The sequence below is a fragment of the Pyricularia oryzae genome, chromosome 3, assembly GCF_000002495.2.
Source record: "Pyricularia oryzae 70-15 chromosome 3, whole genome shotgun sequence".
Classification (NCBI taxonomy): domain Eukaryota; kingdom Fungi; phylum Ascomycota; class Sordariomycetes; order Magnaporthales; family Pyriculariaceae; genus Pyricularia; species Pyricularia oryzae.
In genome coordinates, this window is record NC_017849.1 from 2,791,127 (window position 1) to 2,809,595 (window position 18,469).

Sequence of the window (18,469 nt, forward strand, 5' to 3'; positions counted from 1 at the left end):
TTTCAGGGGCTCCTCATGTCCTTTCAGCCGTTTACTTGATCTCAGTCGCTCTCCGACGCCGCTACAGAGAGGTGAAGCTCGGGCCATGGATCGATCTTTGATTGCTTCCGATGCCCGACCAAGACAAGACAACGGCTCGGACTCCCGTCGGGAAGGTTGCGCCAATTACAGACGGTCGGCTCAGTACACTGCAGCAAGAAGACTCGACCAAGTCTCTGTAGAAAAGAGCGAGAGTCCGGAAAGTGAACAAAAGACACTAGCCATGCTGTATCCTCGCAATAGGGAAGCAACTGGTAACTGCCTGTCCGCCCTGTGTCTGGTGTGCTCTAATCTGTGGGCACGCAAATCCCACTCGGGTCCGATAATTCATCAGCAGGCAGCTAAGCTCGAGCCATCCGTTCATTTGTTTGCTTGTTGGCTGGACAGGCTGCATCATGACCCAGTCGAGTAAAGAGGTGACTTAACCTAGCCTCAGTTAGACCAGCATCGCGTTCCCGCGAATCTGTTCCAGCTTCAAAATCCAACGTGCTGTACTTTGGTCTTCGAGTGGAGTCACCCAGGGACCTGTTCGACCGAGTTTCATAGGTTCCTTGTTCACGTACCTTGGGCGCATTCATACCTACGTTGGTGTACTGGCCGTCCCCTCTGGCTACATTAGGTCAAATTTTGAGGACCTTTTAGATGTTTGTTTCTTCTCTCTGTTATCCTCTTTAAGCATCTTTCGTCGGGCTTGCTTTCCGCCAGGGGTATATTTCTAGCTGTCACACGCAGTTCTTAGGAATGCAAAATGGGGCTCTGTGTTGCCTTGACGGGGATTATCTGGTGCGTTTGTGCGCCTTGCGCGTTTGACGTGAGACACACTCTGGCTGCAAGCCCGCCAACTTACTTTTCTTGCATTCTTTCCGCCAGCAATCCACAGCGAGCAAGCAGCACAGCGTGCTGTCGTAGCATGGCAGTCGAGCCTGAGAAGGTTATCGAGGCCACCACGACTGCTATTGTGACGTTTTCTGGTCGCCTTGCTTCCTCCTTCGCTCTATTCGTACCCGGAAACCTTTGGATAGCATCGGTGTTGAGGTTTGATCGCGGATTCCATGTCATGTGGAGCCTTGATAAATAGCTTAAAAGACCTATCAAACGGAGTTCCCGACCTTTGAGACAGGCAGCGAACGAAAATGAGTCGGCAGCGGCAACCCAACATGGACGACAGGTTGCTGTTGGTAAATGTGACATATCACAAGCCCAGCCCTCTTCACTATGTATTCGAGGGAGTCGTGATGAATCTCGGCCCAGTAGCAAGGGAGTGAAATGGGGCGCAAGGCTACAGACGACCTACACCCTGACCATGGACACGCCCCCTGTTACGAGCTGCGGTTGACGTAGCTGCCCAGGAAAAGTATGTGTGTGTGCGTGTGTGTGTGCGCTATTGGTCATTGGATAGCAACATGTCCACTTGCATGATGAGCCATGGCTAGCCGTCAATTATGATTTGGTCAGCTTTACATTTGCAAGATTCAACAGCGACAATGAAAAGACCCCCTGAAGGACCACCAGTTCTTTCTTGACCCTCCACAAGCCACTGAGGGCGCTTTGAAAAGCTTTATTCGGGCTGTTTTAATAGATGCCGATGAGTCTTTCCTGGCCGATAGGCGCTTGTCCCTGCCCCACACCTTGCTATCAAAGCAAAAGGGAGGGGGAGGGAACACAGTCCAACTTCGTAGCTCAGACGGCACTTTCTGCAGGTTTCCGTTGGCTTATGATCCTATGGAAGAGCTTCCAAACAGACTTACCGCCCAACACAAACTGACTGCCACCCCCTCTCAGCTCTGTTCTGTAGTTTGCTGCCGGGAAACCAAAGTGCCCACGGCAAATGTGGCTGCTCTTGGAGTGGCTTGACAGCTTCGTGGTCCCGGAGGGCAACGAAATCCGATCTGCGAGAGACTAGACGAATAAAAAAACCTAGCACAGGGAGCCGGGTGATGTTGCTGCTTCTTTGTCTGCCAGGCACTGGGAAACCAGTGGGAGGAAGGCCGGCTAGTAATACTAGCAATAATAATAATAATCACGGTTCGACAAGGTTCACGGCACGGAAGACTTGACACAACGGCTCGCTTGCTCCCAGAACATCAACTTGCGTATGCATCTGGACGAGGCCGATCGACAGACAGTTCTCTAGTTCTAGAGCAAGCGGGCTAATTGGGCATTCGGCAGTACCCAGCAGTACTCTTTGCATTTACCCGCAGCTCACCGTGCTGAAAGGTGAAGAAGTCTTGATATCATATATCACCTGTCGGTCTCCACCTTGACCCTGGCTCCTTGTCTAATATCTCTCTTCTCTTTGGCCCTCTACTAGACCCCCGCTAGTCCTCACTTTGCGCAGCGACAGTTGTGTCAGTTCTCAACCTGGCTTTTGGCAGCCTTCGGCAACAGCGACACCAAGGCTTGTGCCATCGTTATCAGCTTGTTTTTTTTTTTTATTTTTTTTTTTTTTTTTTTTAAACACTGCCGGGTACCCATTGGAGCAGTCAGTCAGCTGGCACCATCTCCCTGGCTCGGGGCTTCGCACGGCAGCACACTGACCCGAACTGTACCGTGTTTGCTTGTTACCTCTGACTGCTTCGCTATACCCGATCACTTGTCACCTTTGTTTTGTGGCTTCCTTTTACTCCCACCCTCCTTCGCCAACCGGGCGGGCGGTGGACAAACCAAAACCCCCTGTTCCACCTGCCTCGCAGCTTGTTGAGTGCTGCACTCTCAAGCCAGTTCCTGCACATGAGGACAAAGAAAAGAACCACTCAAGACCAGAGGAACCGCCGCAACTGGCCGCTTTTACAGTCAAGGGGGGAGAACCAGGCCCACCACTACTCCTCCGCCCTTTGAAAAGCCCGGAGTGGCCGTAGCCAGGTTTCTTTGCTAGTGTCTTTGAAGAGCCAAATCTCGGTGAAGGTTGAGCGAGAGGTCGTTAGCCACGGCTACTCAAGGTCCACCCACCCACACGCACACACACACACACGCACACACACACATACATACATACACCTGCAAGGGCTTGGTTCCATTTCAGAGTTTGTCCTCTGTTTGTTCATATGTTTCCTGACTTGTGAGAGGGGCAGGAAATGACCGGCAATCAACGGTACTCTCTGCGACTTGAAATAGCAACAGTCCTCTCCCTCCTTTTTCTCGACTGGTATTTTTGTCGCCTCTCCTCGCTCGACATCGACATTTCCTCGACCAAGCCATCTGATAGCCGGTATCATTCCCAGCCACATCTTTATTCTACTATCAGAGCGAGGATAAACTCGCCTTGCTCGAATAAGAGTGACCATAGCGAGGCCTCTTTATCACTGGTTCTCGCTCCAGCCATGCTCCCCATGAAGTCCCTTCTCAATCCGCTGTCGGTCGTACCTCACGCAGGTCGCCCCCGGCACACTATCATGCCACCAACGCCCTCATCAACCTACACGGACGAGCTTCCATCGCCAGTCTCTCCTGACTACGGCCTCCTTTCCATGCCAACACCTCCACGATCATCAACTGGAGCTGCTCCACTCCTAAAGATGGAACACAGGGGCAGGGGATTCTCGGTAAACTACGCTCCCTTTGAAGACCTCGACGAGCCCTCGCTGCGTGAGGTTCGCAGGTTTCAGGTCCGCCCATTTGGCAGCATCCGTGAAACCAGTCGACACATACCATACAACAGTGGCAAGAAAGACTTCTTTGCCAAGACTGGTAGAGAGAGCTTTGAGGGTATGTCCTGGACCCCAGTCTGGTAGTCTTTGTTTTGATGATTAGTCCGGAGTTCTCAAATGTTGACCTTTGAGCCCATTGGCACCACGCATCTGTCTCAGTGTTCCAATACACATATACCATTCCGGACACCAACGAAGAGTACACAGTTATGTGGGACTATGGTTGCGGCCTTGTTAGAATGACGCATTTCTTCAAATGTCGCGGCTACACCAAGGTTAGTGGCGCCAAGCAGGCTTTGACTCTCTCGATATATCTTCTAGGGCTGTTACTAAAGAGACTGCTGTCAATATGAATAGACTGTACCGGGCAAAGTACTCAACCAGAACCATGGGTTGAAGGACATAACGTACAGTATCACAGGTGGCTCCATCAGTGCTCAGGGTATGCCATCCCAAAGCCCATCTCACGGACAGCTGCAAGGTACCGTCCAGTACTAATAGAAAGCTCCGGCCTCTTTAGGATACTGGATGCCATTCGCTTGCGCTAGAGCCGTTTGTGCTACGTTCTGTCACCCGATTGCCGGCGCCCTGATCCCCATTTTCGGTCCTCAGTTCCCAGCCGAATGCATTCCCCCAGAATCGCCCAACTTTGGACGCATGGTTATCGATCGCGAGCTCGTAGCTCATGCAACCCGCGAGGCCGAGTCGATGTATGGACGGTCGATGCAAGCGCAAGCTCAACAACAAGGTCCCCTCCGTCGCCGTGGTCCAGGGCCGCCTATGCGCTACTCCACATCTCCTACATCCTCGACTCTTCACGAGCGGCGAGTCCACCTGGCGCGTGGTGCGGCGCGGCGTCTGCGGGATGGCATAATGTACAGCAGTCCCTCCACTAAGACGGAGAGCTATCCCAACTCCCCAGAGCAGATCTCCGTGCCAGACTACCGGCCGAGGCGCTTCCCCTCACCTCCACGGCTTCCTCCAGTCGTTTTAGCGGCGACCCCGTCACTTTCAGGACACTCTGGCTGGAGGGCCGAGTACATTGCAGCCAACGCTCGACAGGAGCAGACTAGAGACCCATCTCATATGCACGAACACGGTTGTCGTCACCGCTACACTGCCAGCCGTGACAGCGGCCATAGGCGGGATATAAACAGCTCACTGGTCAGCTCGCTGTCGCGGATTCTGCCTCCTCCACTGGTGACTCCCCGCTACCAGCATGAGCTGTATCGAGACCACCAGTACCACACTGCTCCACCGACCCCGAGCCCGCCGGATGAGGGAATGCTGAACCGCCTGCCGCCCATAGTCGGTCCTTTCGTCCCGTTCCGCCATGCTGTTGCGACGAGCACCTTGTCGGATACCGTAAGAGACGATCGCAGTGGTTACAGTGGCGGCGAGAGCGACGCGGGCAGTGGAGTCTCGACACGGACCTGTGGGGTGGACAGCCTCAGTCCCAGGCTCACAACCAAGGCTTCAGGCCCAGACGGTCATTCCCAAGACAGGAGCAAAACAGAACAAAAGCAGGAGCGGTGGCATCTGCATCATCTTCCTCAGCGTCAGTCTCGGTCTGCTACACCAGGTTCAGCCGCGGACGCGCGCGCTCTCAGGAATGATGCAATTCAAGCACTCATCACCTTGGCTTCTCGTGAAGATATGGCGGTCAGGGGCAAGAATCTGTGGGATGCACCGTCTCAGCCGTCTAGTGCTGCCACTGTGCCACCCAGAGCGCCCACGGGGGTTCAGACTCGGAGTAGGAAGAGGGCGCTGTCGACATGATGATTGCTATGAGCCATTCTTTAATTATTTCATTTCTTCTCGTTTTCCCGTCTGCTCCCTGATATGCTTTTAATATTTGCTCAATCTCACTATGGTGGAGTGGTTTAGGCGCTTTTTAGTGGGACTGGTTTGTTGCTTGTGTTGGATCATGGCGTTTTGGGTCTTCATGGTGTGTCTTCTATACCAAACAAAGCTTTTCGTCTGTTGGGCTTTCTTGTGAGGGCGAACCATGGCTTTTTTTCGGCAGTACTTGCATTCCATAAAACCACCCCCATCCGCAGCCTGTGTAGTCTGCTTTTCTGCGTGTGCTTAAGAGAACAATTGTGTATCCGAGGAGGGTAGAATTCATGGCAAAAAAGTAGTTGCTTTCCCCATAATCTCCTCCTGAGCAGAGTCTCCAAGTGTCAGCTGCCCGACTTCTGCTTGAATTTGTTCCTGTCATTCATCCTTTTTTTCAGACAGCCGCCTCTGCTCTTTATACAAAGGGCCTCCTATTGACTAGTAATAACGACTCGCCAAAATGCCGTAACAAAGATCGAGGAAGCCTCGATTTGAGTATAAAAAAAAGATAACAAGAAGAAAAGAGAAAAAAAAAGAAAGAAATCCTCATCAAGTGCTCCAAGACATCAATCTCAAGAAGTAGCCCGCTCCTTTGCAGCGGCGGTAAAGTCCTTGACCCATTTGGCGGCCTTGCTCTTGGGCAGCACAAAGATCCTCACCAGCTCGTCCTCGACCACGACGCTCGGCATGGATAGGACCTTGATCAGCGGCACCTTCTTGCCTAGCTTGACCAGGGTGCCCTTTTCGGTGGCGACGTAGCACTCGACGCCGGTCTGGGTGTAGCCGGCGTCGCGGTCCCAGGGCAACGGCAGCAGGTACGAGAGGTGGCTGTTCATGCAGTCGTTCTCGCCAAAGGCCTTGATGAAGTCGGACTGGGCGTCCACCGGATACAGAATGATTGCGGGGAAGGCGAGTTCGCTGTTGGCGTCGTCCGGGTCCGGCACTAGCTGCACCCTGGCGTCCTCCATCTCGGGCGGCTTGGGCGTCGTTCGCATCCGCACACCGCGCTGCCGGATCGCCGCCTTGACCAGCAGCTGTCGCCGCCTCTCGCGCACCTGTCTGTCGGCCTCGGCCTTTTGCTTGGCGCTGAGCTTCGCCTGCCTCTCGACGATCTCGGCCGCCACGGTTTTGAGCGCAGCATTGTCAGGATCGACGGCCAGGCCGCGCTTGGCCGCGTCCTCGGCCTCGGGCATCTTGCCCATCGCGCTCAGGGCCTTGGCGCTGCGGTAGAAGGCCTTGACGTTTCGCGGGTTGAGGGTCAGGGTCTGCGCGCAGTCGAGGGTGCAGGAGCGGTAGTTTTGCATCGATAGCTGGCAGGCCGCGCGGTTGGCGTACAGCGTCTCCAGGACCGCCGCCTCCTTCTTGATCTCCTCGGGATCGTCCGACGATAAGGCGCCGCTAGTAGTGGGAGCGGTGGATTCGGCCTCGTTCAGTCCATTTTCTCGCTCCGCAGCAGCCTGCTCGGCCTCGCGCTTCTTCCGCTCGCTGTCTTCCCCGGGCAGCTCGCCCCTCGCGCGCCGCCTAATCTCCGCGGCAAGGATGTTGATTCCCTTGGTGTAGAACTCCCTGGCGTCGGCCCAGCGCTTCTCGACGAAACACTCGTTGCCGCGCTCCTTGAAGTCCGACGCGTTCTCGAGAGGTGTTCCCTCGTAGGCCAGCGCTTGCAGCGCCGCGAGGTCGTCGTTCTCCTCCAGATCCGTCATGAACAGCGGCGACTTGTTGAGGTCGTCGAGAATCTCCTTGGTCGTCATGCTGCGGGCCTTGGCCATATCCGGGGGCAGCTCCGGGGCCATTCCATCTGCCGTAGTGGTACCATTGCCGCCTGATTTCGCCGCCGCTTGCCTGTTCTCCTCTGCTGCCTCCAAGCACGCCTTGTTTGCGAGATCCTGGATCACGTTCTGGAACGAGCCAGGGTCCATTGGCATATTGCCAGCCATGGTGAAAGCCAGGCGGGCTCTTTTTTGCTTGTTTATTTGAGTGTAGGGAAAATACCACACTGTGTTTCTTTTTTTGGTGCCGAAGGCCCAAGGAGAGACGAGACGAAACACAGTCACAGTTCAAATAGTGCTTTGCATTCCCTGCGCAAGTCCTTGCTTCTGTGCCCCCGTAAAAAGAGAAAATGAAAAAAAAAACAATAAAAATGATCAAGTATCCGCGAGCATCAATTTCGTGGTTTTATGTGACGGATCAAGATAGGCAGGCACGGGACGCATTTAAGAATTTTTTTGAGGGGAGGAACCTGACTGACGTTGCTCCTTGAAGCTGCGCGAGATAATTCCACTTAAATTTTAACCCCACCTGCTCACCTACCTACCTACCCATTCACTCACTCACTCACTCACTCACTCGGGACCAATTCACTTCCTTCCTTGTCTAGGTAAGGTAAGCACCTAGAATCTCTCATGTTCCTTTTCCGGAGTTCGCATTTGTAAAGTAAAGCTCAGAACTGCTACGTGACAAATTCCCAGTTATGTTGTAATTTCAGCCAAGCTGCCTCGATGATCAACAAATGATATGCTCAACTCATTCGACAACATCGGTTGCCACACTGCATGTCTTTGTTACATTATGGGGAAGAGGGGCCAATGACATAATACCGTATGTAGCCCTAGCCCGTTTTATTTTCCAGAAGCTTCGTAAAACCCTGTCTTTTTAGGGAATCGAATCCATTTGGACAGGCTGAAAACTTAAACTTCTTACTTTTGGGACTCGACTAAGCAAATCTAAGGTATGTATGCTGCATTTGCTCACAGAAACCAGCAGTATTTTTTTAGGCTAAATAACATGGTCGCCATATACAATCAACGCAAAAAATCGAGTCCAAACAGGTAAACATAAACCTATTCAAACCCAGATGCCCAAAACTCCTGAAAATGCATACGCCTGAAACTCCTCTTAACAATATAATTTAACGCCTTGGAAAAACGCCGTGCCTTCCAATACGCATGTAGTTGGTGAGAAAAGACCAGTAGACACCGCCTCATGTATTCATCTTGGCGTGAAACATCACCATTATCGTCTCTCTTTTTCGTGATTTTTGACCCTTATACCCCCTTAAATTAATGGTCACTTGGCGTTGTCATCGTTTTTAAATAAAATTTAGCTTTCTTGCCCACACTGTCTTCAGGATAACTCGTGCTCTTGAGGAATTCGTTTCGTGAGCGTGGTGTGTTTGGTTCTGCTCTAGGCGGTCGATACACCAACCTGGCTCTCAGAGGTCTCGTCAAGCTGCTCCGGCTGCTTCTCCAAGCTCATTGGGCGTGTAACTGAAAAGCACTGAATAGCCCCAACGACCGCAGCCAGGCCGCTCATGTACCAGGCCAGGGCAGTGCAGTCCATGCGACTTCCGATGGTGTAGAGGTACCCGGCGATAGGGGGAGCAACCATACGGCAAGCTGCTGCGACGCTGGCTGCAAGACCATTCACCTTGCCCAGGATCGTGGGGCTGGGCGTAGCCTCCTTGATCAGGATCAAAAGCAGCGGGTAGATTATGATGCTGAAGAGGTTTCGGACCGTCAAGCTGGCGTAGATGGCCGAGAACAACCAGTTCTCCGGGACGTACAGAAGGGGCGGCACGACGATGTAGGCGATTGGGTGCAGCACAGTGGAGATGATGAACAGCCTATAGACACCGAGACGCTCGGCGCAGATAGGAAACACGACAGCCTGGATGAAGAGTGCAATGGCTCCATTGACAGCCATTATCATGCCGACGGTCGGCAGAGACAGGCCCAGACCTCCTGGAGAGTGGAAGAAAACGTCTGGGAGAGAAGCCATAGTGCTGACCTCACCCATACCGTTGGAGGAAACACGGCCAGGGCTTCGCTCGTCTTCAAAGAAGATTGGTAGCAGGTGGTCGTAGCTCATCGAGTGGTAGGTAAAAATTGCAAGTGAGAGGATGATGGCCACGATGCGCGAGTTGAGGATGTTGTACGACGTCACCGTAGCATCATGCTGCTTCTCATGTTGCCTTTGGGCGGCGGCAATAGCTGCGACGGCTGCTCCCCTCGTCGTACCACCCGCTCCAACGTTGCTTTCCCGCCTTGACTGTTGGAAAGTCCCATAGGTTTCAGCGCGCAGATCCACGGCAGGACGCTTGAGCGCATCCGACGTCTCCATCAATGGGGTCTCATCAGAAACGTATGTATCCTCTGGCATCATTGAGCGTGGCTGCATGTCCGGGTGCGTCTCCTCCAGCAAAAAGTATCCGAGGATGATGCTAACGAGCAGCATCAGAGCACAGAGGAGATTGGGGAGCAGGTAGGGGAAACGATCAAAGAGTGATCCCACGGGGAAAGCGTTAGGGAACGAGCTGTGGGGGTCTGCAAAGGTGCCTCCAATCGCCGGCCCAATAATGGTGCCGATGGACCAAACAAATGGCATAATAGAGTATGCGCGTGCTATCATTGAATGGCCCAGTGGTCAGTGCCTCGTATACTTCGCATGAAGCGGCTTCAGCCCTAGGGAGGTGGGGGAATTTTCAGACTTACGCTCATGCTCTGGCTTGCTGACCAACTCGCCAACCATGGTCTGAATGACTCCAATATTTCCATTAAGGAGTCCGCCGATTGCTCTACCGGCTAGGGCGATCCAGATGTTAGATGCGAACCCGACAGCGATCATGCTGAACATAGTACCAATGCAGCCAAGGAGAAGAACCGGCTTCCGCCCAATTCTGTCCGAAAGGCCACCCCAGTACATGCCCATCAAGGCCTCCGCAAGGGAGAAGCTCGAGATGAGCAAGCCAGCGTAGAAGGAGGCATCTTCTTCGGCGCCGATTTCAAACTTCTTTACAAGTGCCCAGGCATATGGAAAGATCGAGGTCAGGGCAATGGGCTCGGCAAGACGAACAATGGCTGCATTATCGACTTGTATTAGTGGCTTATTTTCCCGGCTTCGATCAAAGAAAGGTCACTGCATAGGTACCCCAGGCACCTCACATGGGCACGTAGGTAGGTACCTAGGCAGGTAGAACAGAAGTTGGGAACGCTCTTACCAAGAAGAAAAAGTTGCACGGTGGGGAAATCGTCTGGGTTACGAGAATATCTTTGCTTGGTCAGACGCATTTTCTTCAAGATGGATCTGTATGCCTTACGATCCTGGACACACGGAACTTTTCAAAAAGGTAATATGTATGAGAAAAGCCCAGTAGAGTGTGTCGAGTTAAAAATAAAGGTGTGCTCGGATGTTTGTTAATGATAAGATATCTTAAGCTTCTATGCCGTCTTCTCCCGTCTCTGTTGAAGAAAACGAGCAAGCGGGCGAGGATGATCAAGAAGATGGGGGTTGGTATTAATACGATGCAAGGTCGAGTGGTATATATAAGAGCTTGCTTAGCCCCTGCTCGGTGGTGGGGGAAATATGGATGGGTGTAAGTCGGATATAGCGTAGCGGATGGGGAGGGGCGGTTAAGTGAATCAATGCTAAACCCCCCTACACTGTCAAAGCAGGCAGGTCAGGCCAGGAAAAGGGATAAAAGAATTGGCACTATGTAAGGTAGGTATGGATGGAGAGGTAGGTGGGCAAGTGCAAGCAAGTACGATGTGGACGAGGTGAGATGTTCTGGACGAACAGAAAGACAGGTAAGGGGGTGCGGTTAGTATGCGCCAAGGACGGACCAAATCAGTTCTGATAGCCCACCTTGCCCACAAGCTAGCAAGCGGCAGGGGGGGCGAAAATTTGTGTAGTACCGTACTGCAGTGGTGTGACCAGGTTACACCAGACAACTAAACGAGGGAAAGATGGCCAGTCGGGGTCTTTTGTTTTTGCCTCCGTTTTTTTATCTGGCCCTAGTCTAGTTCTAGTCTGTTTCGTGGTCTTTTCAATGCTTGTCGAAAACCGTCCAGGACAGGTAGAAGACAGGGCAAGAAAAGAGACGAGAGCAGAAACTATGTAGCGAAATGAATCGTCAAAGATGAGTCGGGATATTATTGTGTTCTCTAGGTTCGATACGGAAATAAATTGGACATAAATAGGTAGCTTAAATAAATTACATGGAAGAAAAAAGAAAACAAAACGTTAGGTCATGTTGTAGCAGCAAAAAGATAAGGCAGGCGCAGCTCACACGGAACTCTCCGAGAATCGGCATGCAACGTAGGTAGGGGGACGTATGTTATTTATCAATTACAGTACAAAACTGGCTTGTGTCCATATCTTGCGTCACTCTGACGGTCGTCAGACCTCGATATCTCTCGTCTCATGCAAACAAATGAGTGAGTATCAAAGGTAGCTATGCGAGATCAACCGTTGTAGAAGATTCGGGACCACATTTGGGGATTCGAAAAATTTCTCTCTGTTTCATCAAATGGCCAACTGGAGTGCATCGACCGCGGGTGTGCCTTGTTCTGGCCCTGGACAATTCGATGTGTCGTCTGGTGTCCAGCAGGCCAGAGACCCACTGCAACAGTGCCTGTGGATCTCATCTGAGTTTGCTCGGCACGCTGCATCTCTAGTTCTACGTGGTAGTGTGTTCGGAGGCTATGTAGGACAGGCCGGCTTCGGCAGCCCCATATCGTCCTTAGTTAACCACAGACGTTGCCAGATGGATCTTTGATGCTACCGACAGCAGCAGAAAACTCCGGGAGCTAAAAAGAGTACAGATCTACGAACTTTCTTCTTTTTTCTTCTTTTTTTTTTTCTTGCTGCCCTCGTGAGGCCTAGTCTACAGCAGTTCCTGTGGAGGCGTAGGTCCAATCGCGTACGCCGAATTTCCGCATGCCTGCCAAGTGTGTCCACACAAAATGTTTTTGGGCTCTAGAGCGGTCTATACAGCGGGGAAGGAATGGTGGCCTCAAAGTGGAGGAGGCTGGTGCACAAGCCCTTTTGACACATGGATCTCAAGGAGCTGCTTCTGTCATTACTGCTACAGTACCATTTGGTTCTGTAATAGTGGATTTGCGCAAGCCGGTCCGATGTTGTGTGGGGAATCCCTGCCATTTATTATTACTGTTGGAAATCCATACACGTACCGTGGCTGCGAATCTTCTAACCCTCTCTGTATCTTTCGTCCGGTGAAAAGTTCGTATCCCTCGTCCGACCTTTTTTTTTTTTTTTTTTGGGTAGTGGCGACGGAGATCAAGGGAAAAAAACTGCACCTCAGCAACAATACGATATCGACTACCTGCTACCGGTACATGTCTCCCCTATACGTGGGTACCTTACGCACCTACCTAGGAGATAGCTAGCAGAACAAATGCGCTCACTCACTAGCAATGTAGACTGAGCTGGAGACTAGGCTAGAGTTAGAACTATCCAATCTACCTAGTTTCCTTGTACCTAAGGAATCTGCGTTCGCTCATCTTCGCTCGTGTGCTCATAGCTGATATTTTTCGCATAAGCCTCTCAAGGTCGATCTTAAACCCACGAGGGAAAACAAATCAGAGCATTCGTCCTTGGCCGGCTCTTCATCTCACGAGGTTGGTAGCACTGCGTGCCGTAAAGAGTGCGAGCGGCAAGCAATTGAAAATTGAGCGGTGAGCGAGCGCAGCAACTTGGTGTGACTGACGTTGCACTCATCACCCGTCAACCGTCCAAGCCATGATGATTTTCTGCATCCGTGCTTTCCCCGGTCATATCCTTAACCTGTGATCCTTGCCTATAATGTGTGGTTCGATTCCGAATTTTGCCGCCGTTCATTCATTTGCCTACCAGATCATGCCTCTACCCGGGGACGTTTCTTTTTGCAATCGATTGCTTCCTTACCATGTTTGCTTATCTACTTTTGCAGACATCAGATACAAATAACGGAACATCTGGCTGACGTGCTCTGATGGAATTAATGTCGCCATGCCTTGACCACCAATGCGGCTCTCTTTCAGTTGTGTATTTGAACACTGCATACACGTCTCCCGTAGACTGGTCAATAATGTTGGTGATCAGCGTCGGTAATTACTATAGGTAGTATGTGCTCCATACAGTAGGAAAGAACTTCAAGTGGCATTGTGTTGATGCAACGCAACGCTACCCCAACAAACCCCCTCCCCCACATAGGCATTCGGCTCGCGTGCCCATTAATTACTATGTAGACTGTTTGGTCCAGTCTTTGGTTCTTCAATGACTTGAATGTCAGGCGTGGTGTAAACACACCCCTACTCCCAGATCACCTGCATTCAAAACTGCCCAGGAAGAATGCTTCGCATTAGGTGTAAGATGGACTGACTAGGCTAGCTTTGCCGCTCGCTGGTGTTTTCGCTGGTGCATCCGGTATCGGCAACTTTCGTCCTATGTCTATTTCCGCTATGGAGCTTGGTTGTTGCTGTTGTTGTTTTTATCACCGCTCGTCCCTTTTGGACTAAAAATTCGTTTTAAAACAGTCACCAGGTTTCCCATCCCTCGTGATAAACTTTCTCTACGCCCTAACAAATAGTGTCTACCTACTGCGACTCTAGAACTAGACTAGTAGCTGTTTGGATTTCTTTCCCCCTGGAATCGATGCACAAACGCTTTCCCTTTTCGAGTAATAAGGGTCTTTAGTTGCCAACAATCAGGGACCTAGCCAGCACTTTAGGCTGCGATGTTGTCTATGGTCTTTATCTTTTTTTCTCCTGGGGCTGTCTTGCCCTCGGGTTACCCCATATGGATTGGAGAGGGGTAAACAAATGAGTGTTCGATTAAGCGTGCAGGCTGAACCGGCAGTGCGTGGAAAACTAGGATCATATCTCTTTCATGGATGCATGCAAATCCTGCACCTGTCTGTGGCCTAGACGTCTTCACACTGGAATCCACCACATTCATGCTTGCCTGCACGTTCTGCTCTTACTATGGTATACCATGTCTCCACGGCCCGCTGTTCCATCAATTCTCATCCCTTGGCGGCAGTCATTTGCTTGACAAGGTCAGGCTGTGCGCTTCATTGGATGGAGGTGCAGGCATTTCGGGCGAGACACGGAAGATATCACGCTAGGGTTTCCATCCAAAGACATGCAAGATGGCAAAAATCCCATTGGACATGGCACAGTGAGTATTTTTAATTGGACGGATACCAGGGGCAAGCAAACAGAGAAGAAGAAAAAAAGGGTGTTCCCTACTTTGATCTGCAACTACACGTACTTGGCATGGAGTAAGCAAAACAACACGCTGCCAACCTCAGCCGGCCAGTCCTGCGTATATCTTAGTGTACCGGTATCTTTCCCCACGAGTCTTGGTTTTACTATTATTATCGTGTTGTTCCGTCTCTTTTCAAAGTCATAGTATCATGGAATATCCATGTCTCACAACTACCTCAACGAGAACATACCTAGTAGTCAAGGCTGTTAGTCTAGATGGAATCTTCCGTTAGTGGATGTTGTACACACCCCCGCGATCGCTTTTGCAGGGATTGCTAAACGGGCCAAGCCGCTGCAAGAAATCGGGATTAATTAAATATATGAACATGAATGGTGGTGGCGACCGACGAACCCATACGGATATATCCATCAATCAATCCACCATCCAGAGGCTCTTCGTTTGTTACCAACGCCAGATTGACCAGTGATTCGACGTCGGTTAGCTCTCTGTGCTACAGGCAGCTTTTTTAGGTACCTAACTACCCCATTTGAGCCGCAGACTCTAAACCAGTGGAGAAAAGTTCCTTCTCATACGGTTGACGTATGTACGGGTCTTTGGTTATGTTATAATGAGCTCTTTCCCTTTTTGACTTCATCAACATAACTCACTATTCTCCGAAGCCCTGGAAATAGACAGGTGTGTTGCAAAACACATCACGGAGGACTTCAGGTCATGTCTTGCCAACCCTCTATATCTTTTTATAACCGTATGTCTAAGCCGGCTGCTTCAGATCATGGCATTTCGAGAGCAGCTAGAATAGTCACATCCTCCATACCATTGCCAACAACACCCCGCCTTAATGCGTGTAATGCATGACTCCATCTCCAATGACGCTCCATAACTCTTCCACAAACTCCTTCTGCCCCGACGTCGCGCCCCGGACGGCAAGGTACTTTCTCGACTCGATGGCCGGCTCCCAGTCGCCAGGGTTCCCACTGGCCATGATGCCTCCGGCCTCGGCGAGGATGCACCACCCTGCAGCGACGTCCCAGGCATAACAACCTCCCTCCCAGTACGCATCGAGCTGGCCGGCCGCCACGGCGCAGATGTTGAGCGCGGCGCTCCCGAGCGAGCGCAGCGAGTGGGCCATGCGCCCGCCGGCCTTTTGCGACGCCATAAGGTCGCGGAACACGCGGGCCCGGAGGTCAAAGTTGTTGCCGTCCCGCTCGGAGCCCCACTCGACGGCGATGAGCGCGGTCGACAGGCCGCCCAGCGGGGGCGCCGTCTTGGGATCAGCGGTCCTCAGCGGCAGCCGCCGCTTGGCCGCCGCGCCGTCGGGCAGGGTGATGCCCGAGGCGGCGAGGGACGCGTTGCGCTGCAAAAACGAGCCCTCGCCGCGAACCGCGGTGAACATCTCGTCCTGGAACGGGTTGTACACCACGCCGACGCTGGGCACGCGGTTGACCACGAAGCCCAGGCTGATGCATGCGTGGGGGAAGCCGTGGATGAAGTTTGTGGTGCCGTCGATCGGGTCCACCACAAAGGTTGGTCGGTCGGTCAGTTTGGTGGTGCCGGGTACGTACGTCTCCTCGCCGATAAAGTCAAACGACGAGTATGCGGCACGAAGCTTGGTGGAAACCATCTTCTCGATGGCCTGGTCCGTCTCGGTCACGATGTCGACGGCTGAGGGCCATCCTCGTCGATAGATTTATTTTAGTTGGATTGCTGCATCGACTAGGTGTCGAGAAGATCGGCCCGCGAGTCGGTTTACTTGTAGCCTTCGGCAGACTTACAATTGAGCTTTGTGTCCATCTTGGTCACGTCCATGTTGGCGCCTGTGATCATGCGACCGGCCTCAAAGGCTACGGCCACGAGAGATGCCTGAATCTCAGCGAGGTTGATATCCGACATCATGAGGTATTGAATATGAAGAGTTCAGTGTTTGCTGTTCTGTTCTTCGAGACGTAGGAAGTTATCATACATGGGGAAATAGTGGCTAGTCTTACAAAAAAAAAAAAAAAAAAAAAAAAAAAAAAAAAAAAACGCGCGTGCTACAGATGACGATGACGCAGTGAGGTCCGACAATATGCGGGGGTTCAAGCTCTTTACTATAGTAGTCCCTACGGGATCTCCACTAAACCCTACCTTGCCCGCTGATACGACAATCAACCTTGCATTGCCAAGCCTCACTGTACCGTAAATCAAGCTTACGAGGGAGCCAGTTGAACGTGCAACTGCCAGTTGGTTTCATAGGTTGGGTGTAAACTCCAGAGATCCGATGCCTACCAAAATTGATACCTTACCCAATTCCCAAGCAACGTCTGAATTTCTTATCAAGTACAGGTCGAGGGGGTCGAGTATCATCACGACGTTGGCCGAGTCAAAAGAGGACGCAGAAGTGGTTATCTCAAAACGTCTTGACAAACATTAGCCTTCAAATTCAAGCCAACATGTCCGTCTTTCTCGGAGCCTCTAGCCAGATTTTATTTGAACTGTCGCAGATTGGGACTGAACTCAAGCAAGTGCCCAAATACTTTCTGAATAGAATCAAGTGGCCCGCCCAACTGGAGAAGAAAGAGAAACAAGATATAAAAAGACCCACAAACCGTCAATGACACCGTGTTGATATCAAAATAAAAATGTGCAAAAAATACAACGCCGAACCTTATAACAATGTCCCCCTCCTTGCCTAAACACAAACATACACATCAGACATTCTCTCTGAAAATGGATCTCCGGCCCGTGGGACTATCACCGCTAGACGGATCGTTTGGGTTTCCTCCCTTGGTACCGGGCGAGACCGCTGTGTTGATGGGCCTGGGGCTGAGCCCGCGCAGGGTGCTCGGCTCGGCGGCCGCAGCATCGTCAAAGGGGTTCAGGCCGCCATCGCGGCTACGACCCCTACCCCTGGGCTGCTCGTAGGCGTTGTCGTCGCCAAAGGGGTTCCGCGTCGTGGGCGGCGATCCTGGGCGGCCGGCGGCGGTAGCGGCGTTCCTATCCTCGTCGGGCAAGTTCATGCGGTACGCCGACCCGCCGTGCTGAGGGTGGAGCCCCAGCTCCTGGTCCTCGTATCCGTAGACCTCGTTCCCGACGCGTGTGTCCCAGGCTTCGTCCGGGTCCAGTGCCGCGCCCCCGCCTCGCCTTCCTCCCCGATCGGCGGCCACGCCCGCCGCGCCCTCGTACGCTCCGGCCGCCGTCCTCGAGTTGCGGCCCTTGAGCTTGCTGAACCAGCCGCCTATGCCACCAGATGCAGGCTGCGCCCCGTATTCAGATTGCCCGAATGGGTTGAAGGATGCGACCGTCGGCGGTGGGAGCTAATGGGACGGAAAAGAAAAAAATCGGGTCAGTCATAGTTGGCCTTTGCGCGCGCGCGAATTCATAGCAAAATGCGTGTCGCTATGGCAATCTCCAGGGGATTATGTAGCAGTATAAAAAAAAACCACGCTGCCGGCCTGGTGCCAAACATACCCCTAGTTTATTTGCGCGCCATCGTGCGAACGCAAAGTATCCGAGACCACCAAACACCACAATTATGACGATCACCAAGAACGCCACGCCTACTGCCTCCATGGCTATGCGGTGCGCGCGCGATCTGTTGAGAGATTATCCGTGGTCTTCTTTTCGCCGATCGAATTGGATGGGATTGCTGGCGGAGTGACAAGTCCCAAGGTTACCGATTCGAGTCCTCCGTTCCCGTCGTGATAACTGTAAGATAGGATTTCTGAACCGGATTTTTTGTTCGTGGTAGCATACGTTTGCAGTTGTTTGGATGACAGCGATTGAAGCGGGAATAATACTCGACTTAGTGATAACAAAGGTAGGGTGCCAGGCAAGCCAGGCTGAGCTAACTAGGTTGTCAGGCTGGCGGTTGATGAGTTGGCCGGGCTGGGTCTTGGCCGCTGTGTTGAGAGATGTGTTTGCACAGGCTAAAACTCGCCAAATTGCCCAAGCTTCCTCGC

At 52.1% G+C, this 18,469-nt stretch overlaps 5 protein-coding genes across 5 annotated transcripts; all 5 read right to left on the reverse strand.

The window, feature by feature from the left end:
- Nucleotides 1–754: 754 nt before the first annotated feature.
- Nucleotides 755–1,157, reverse strand: MGG_16769 (uncharacterized protein; the record flags this gene model as incomplete). Its single annotated transcript, XM_003711995.1, has 2 exons — nt 887–1,157; nt 755–758 (listed from the first exon to the last, which is right to left on the reverse strand). The coding sequence occupies exons 1-2, from the start codon at nt 1,096–1,098 to the stop codon at nt 755–757; spliced, it is 216 nt and encodes a 71-aa protein (XP_003712043.1). The 5' UTR covers nt 1,099–1,157.
- A 1,695-nt stretch (nt 1,158–2,852) lies between these two features.
- On the reverse strand, nt 2,853–7,752 carry MGG_06164 (uncharacterized protein). The gene is made up of 2 exons (XM_003711996.1): nt 4,098–7,752; nt 2,853–4,015 (listed from the first exon to the last, which is right to left on the reverse strand). Exon 1 carries the CDS (start codon nt 7,460–7,462, stop codon nt 6,098–6,100), a length of 1,365 nt encoding a protein of 454 aa, XP_003712044.1. The 5' UTR covers nt 7,463–7,752; the 3' UTR covers nt 2,853–4,015; nt 4,098–6,097.
- A 464-nt stretch (nt 7,753–8,216) lies between these two features.
- On the reverse strand, nt 8,217–11,195 carry MGG_13192 (uncharacterized protein). Its single transcript, XM_003711997.1, has 3 exons — nt 10,522–11,195; nt 10,016–10,381; nt 8,217–9,925 (listed from the first exon to the last, which is right to left on the reverse strand). The coding sequence occupies exons 1-3, from the start codon at nt 10,589–10,591 to the stop codon at nt 8,709–8,711; spliced, it is 1,653 nt and encodes a 550-aa protein (XP_003712045.1). The 5' UTR covers nt 10,592–11,195; the 3' UTR covers nt 8,217–8,708.
- Nucleotides 11,196–14,776: 3,581 nt separating this feature from the next.
- MGG_06165 (inositol monophosphatase 2) lies at nt 14,777–16,544 on the reverse strand. The gene is made up of 2 exons (XM_003711998.1): nt 16,304–16,544; nt 14,777–16,193 (listed from the first exon to the last, which is right to left on the reverse strand). The coding sequence occupies exons 1-2, from the start codon at nt 16,422–16,424 to the stop codon at nt 15,367–15,369; spliced, it is 948 nt and encodes a 315-aa protein (XP_003712046.1). The 5' UTR covers nt 16,425–16,544; the 3' UTR covers nt 14,777–15,366.
- A 219-nt stretch (nt 16,545–16,763) lies between these two features.
- MGG_06166 (uncharacterized protein) lies at nt 16,764–18,426 on the reverse strand. The gene is made up of 2 exons (XM_003711999.1): nt 17,979–18,426; nt 16,764–17,824 (listed from the first exon to the last, which is right to left on the reverse strand). The coding sequence occupies exons 1-2, from the start codon at nt 18,078–18,080 to the stop codon at nt 17,219–17,221; spliced, it is 708 nt and encodes a 235-aa protein (XP_003712047.1). The 5' UTR covers nt 18,081–18,426; the 3' UTR covers nt 16,764–17,218.
- Nucleotides 18,427–18,469: the final 43 nt, after the last annotated feature.

Coding starts and splice junctions, on each gene's coding strand:
- MGG_06164 (XM_003711996.1), bottom strand. CDS start 7,462: ATGGCTGGCAATATGCCAATGGACCCTGGCTCGTTCCAGAACGTGATC.
- MGG_06166 (XM_003711999.1), bottom strand. CDS start 18,080: ATGGAGGCAGTAGGCGTGGCGTTCTTGGTGATCGTCATAATTGTGGTG. Junction 17,825..17,978: donor GGCGCGCAAATAAACTAGGG/GTATGTTTGGCA, acceptor CCGTCCCATTAG/CTCCCACCGCCGACGGTCGC.
- MGG_13192 (XM_003711997.1), bottom strand. CDS start 10,591: ATGCGTCTGACCAAGCAAAGATATTCTCGTAACCCAGACGATTTCCCC. Junction 10,382..10,521: donor CGTGCAACTTTTTCTTCTTG/GTAAGAGCGTTC, acceptor TCGATAATGCAG/CCATTGTTCGTCTTGCCGAG. Junction 9,926..10,015: donor CAGCAAGCCAGAGCATGAGC/GTAAGTCTGAAA, acceptor ATTCAATGATAG/CACGCGCATACTCTATTATG.
- MGG_06165 (XM_003711998.1), bottom strand. CDS start 16,424: ATGATGTCGGATATCAACCTCGCTGAGATTCAGGCATCTCTCGTGGCC. Junction 16,194..16,303: donor GATGGACACAAAGCTCAATT/GTAAGTCTGCCG, acceptor GATGGCCCTCAG/CCGTCGACATCGTGACCGAG.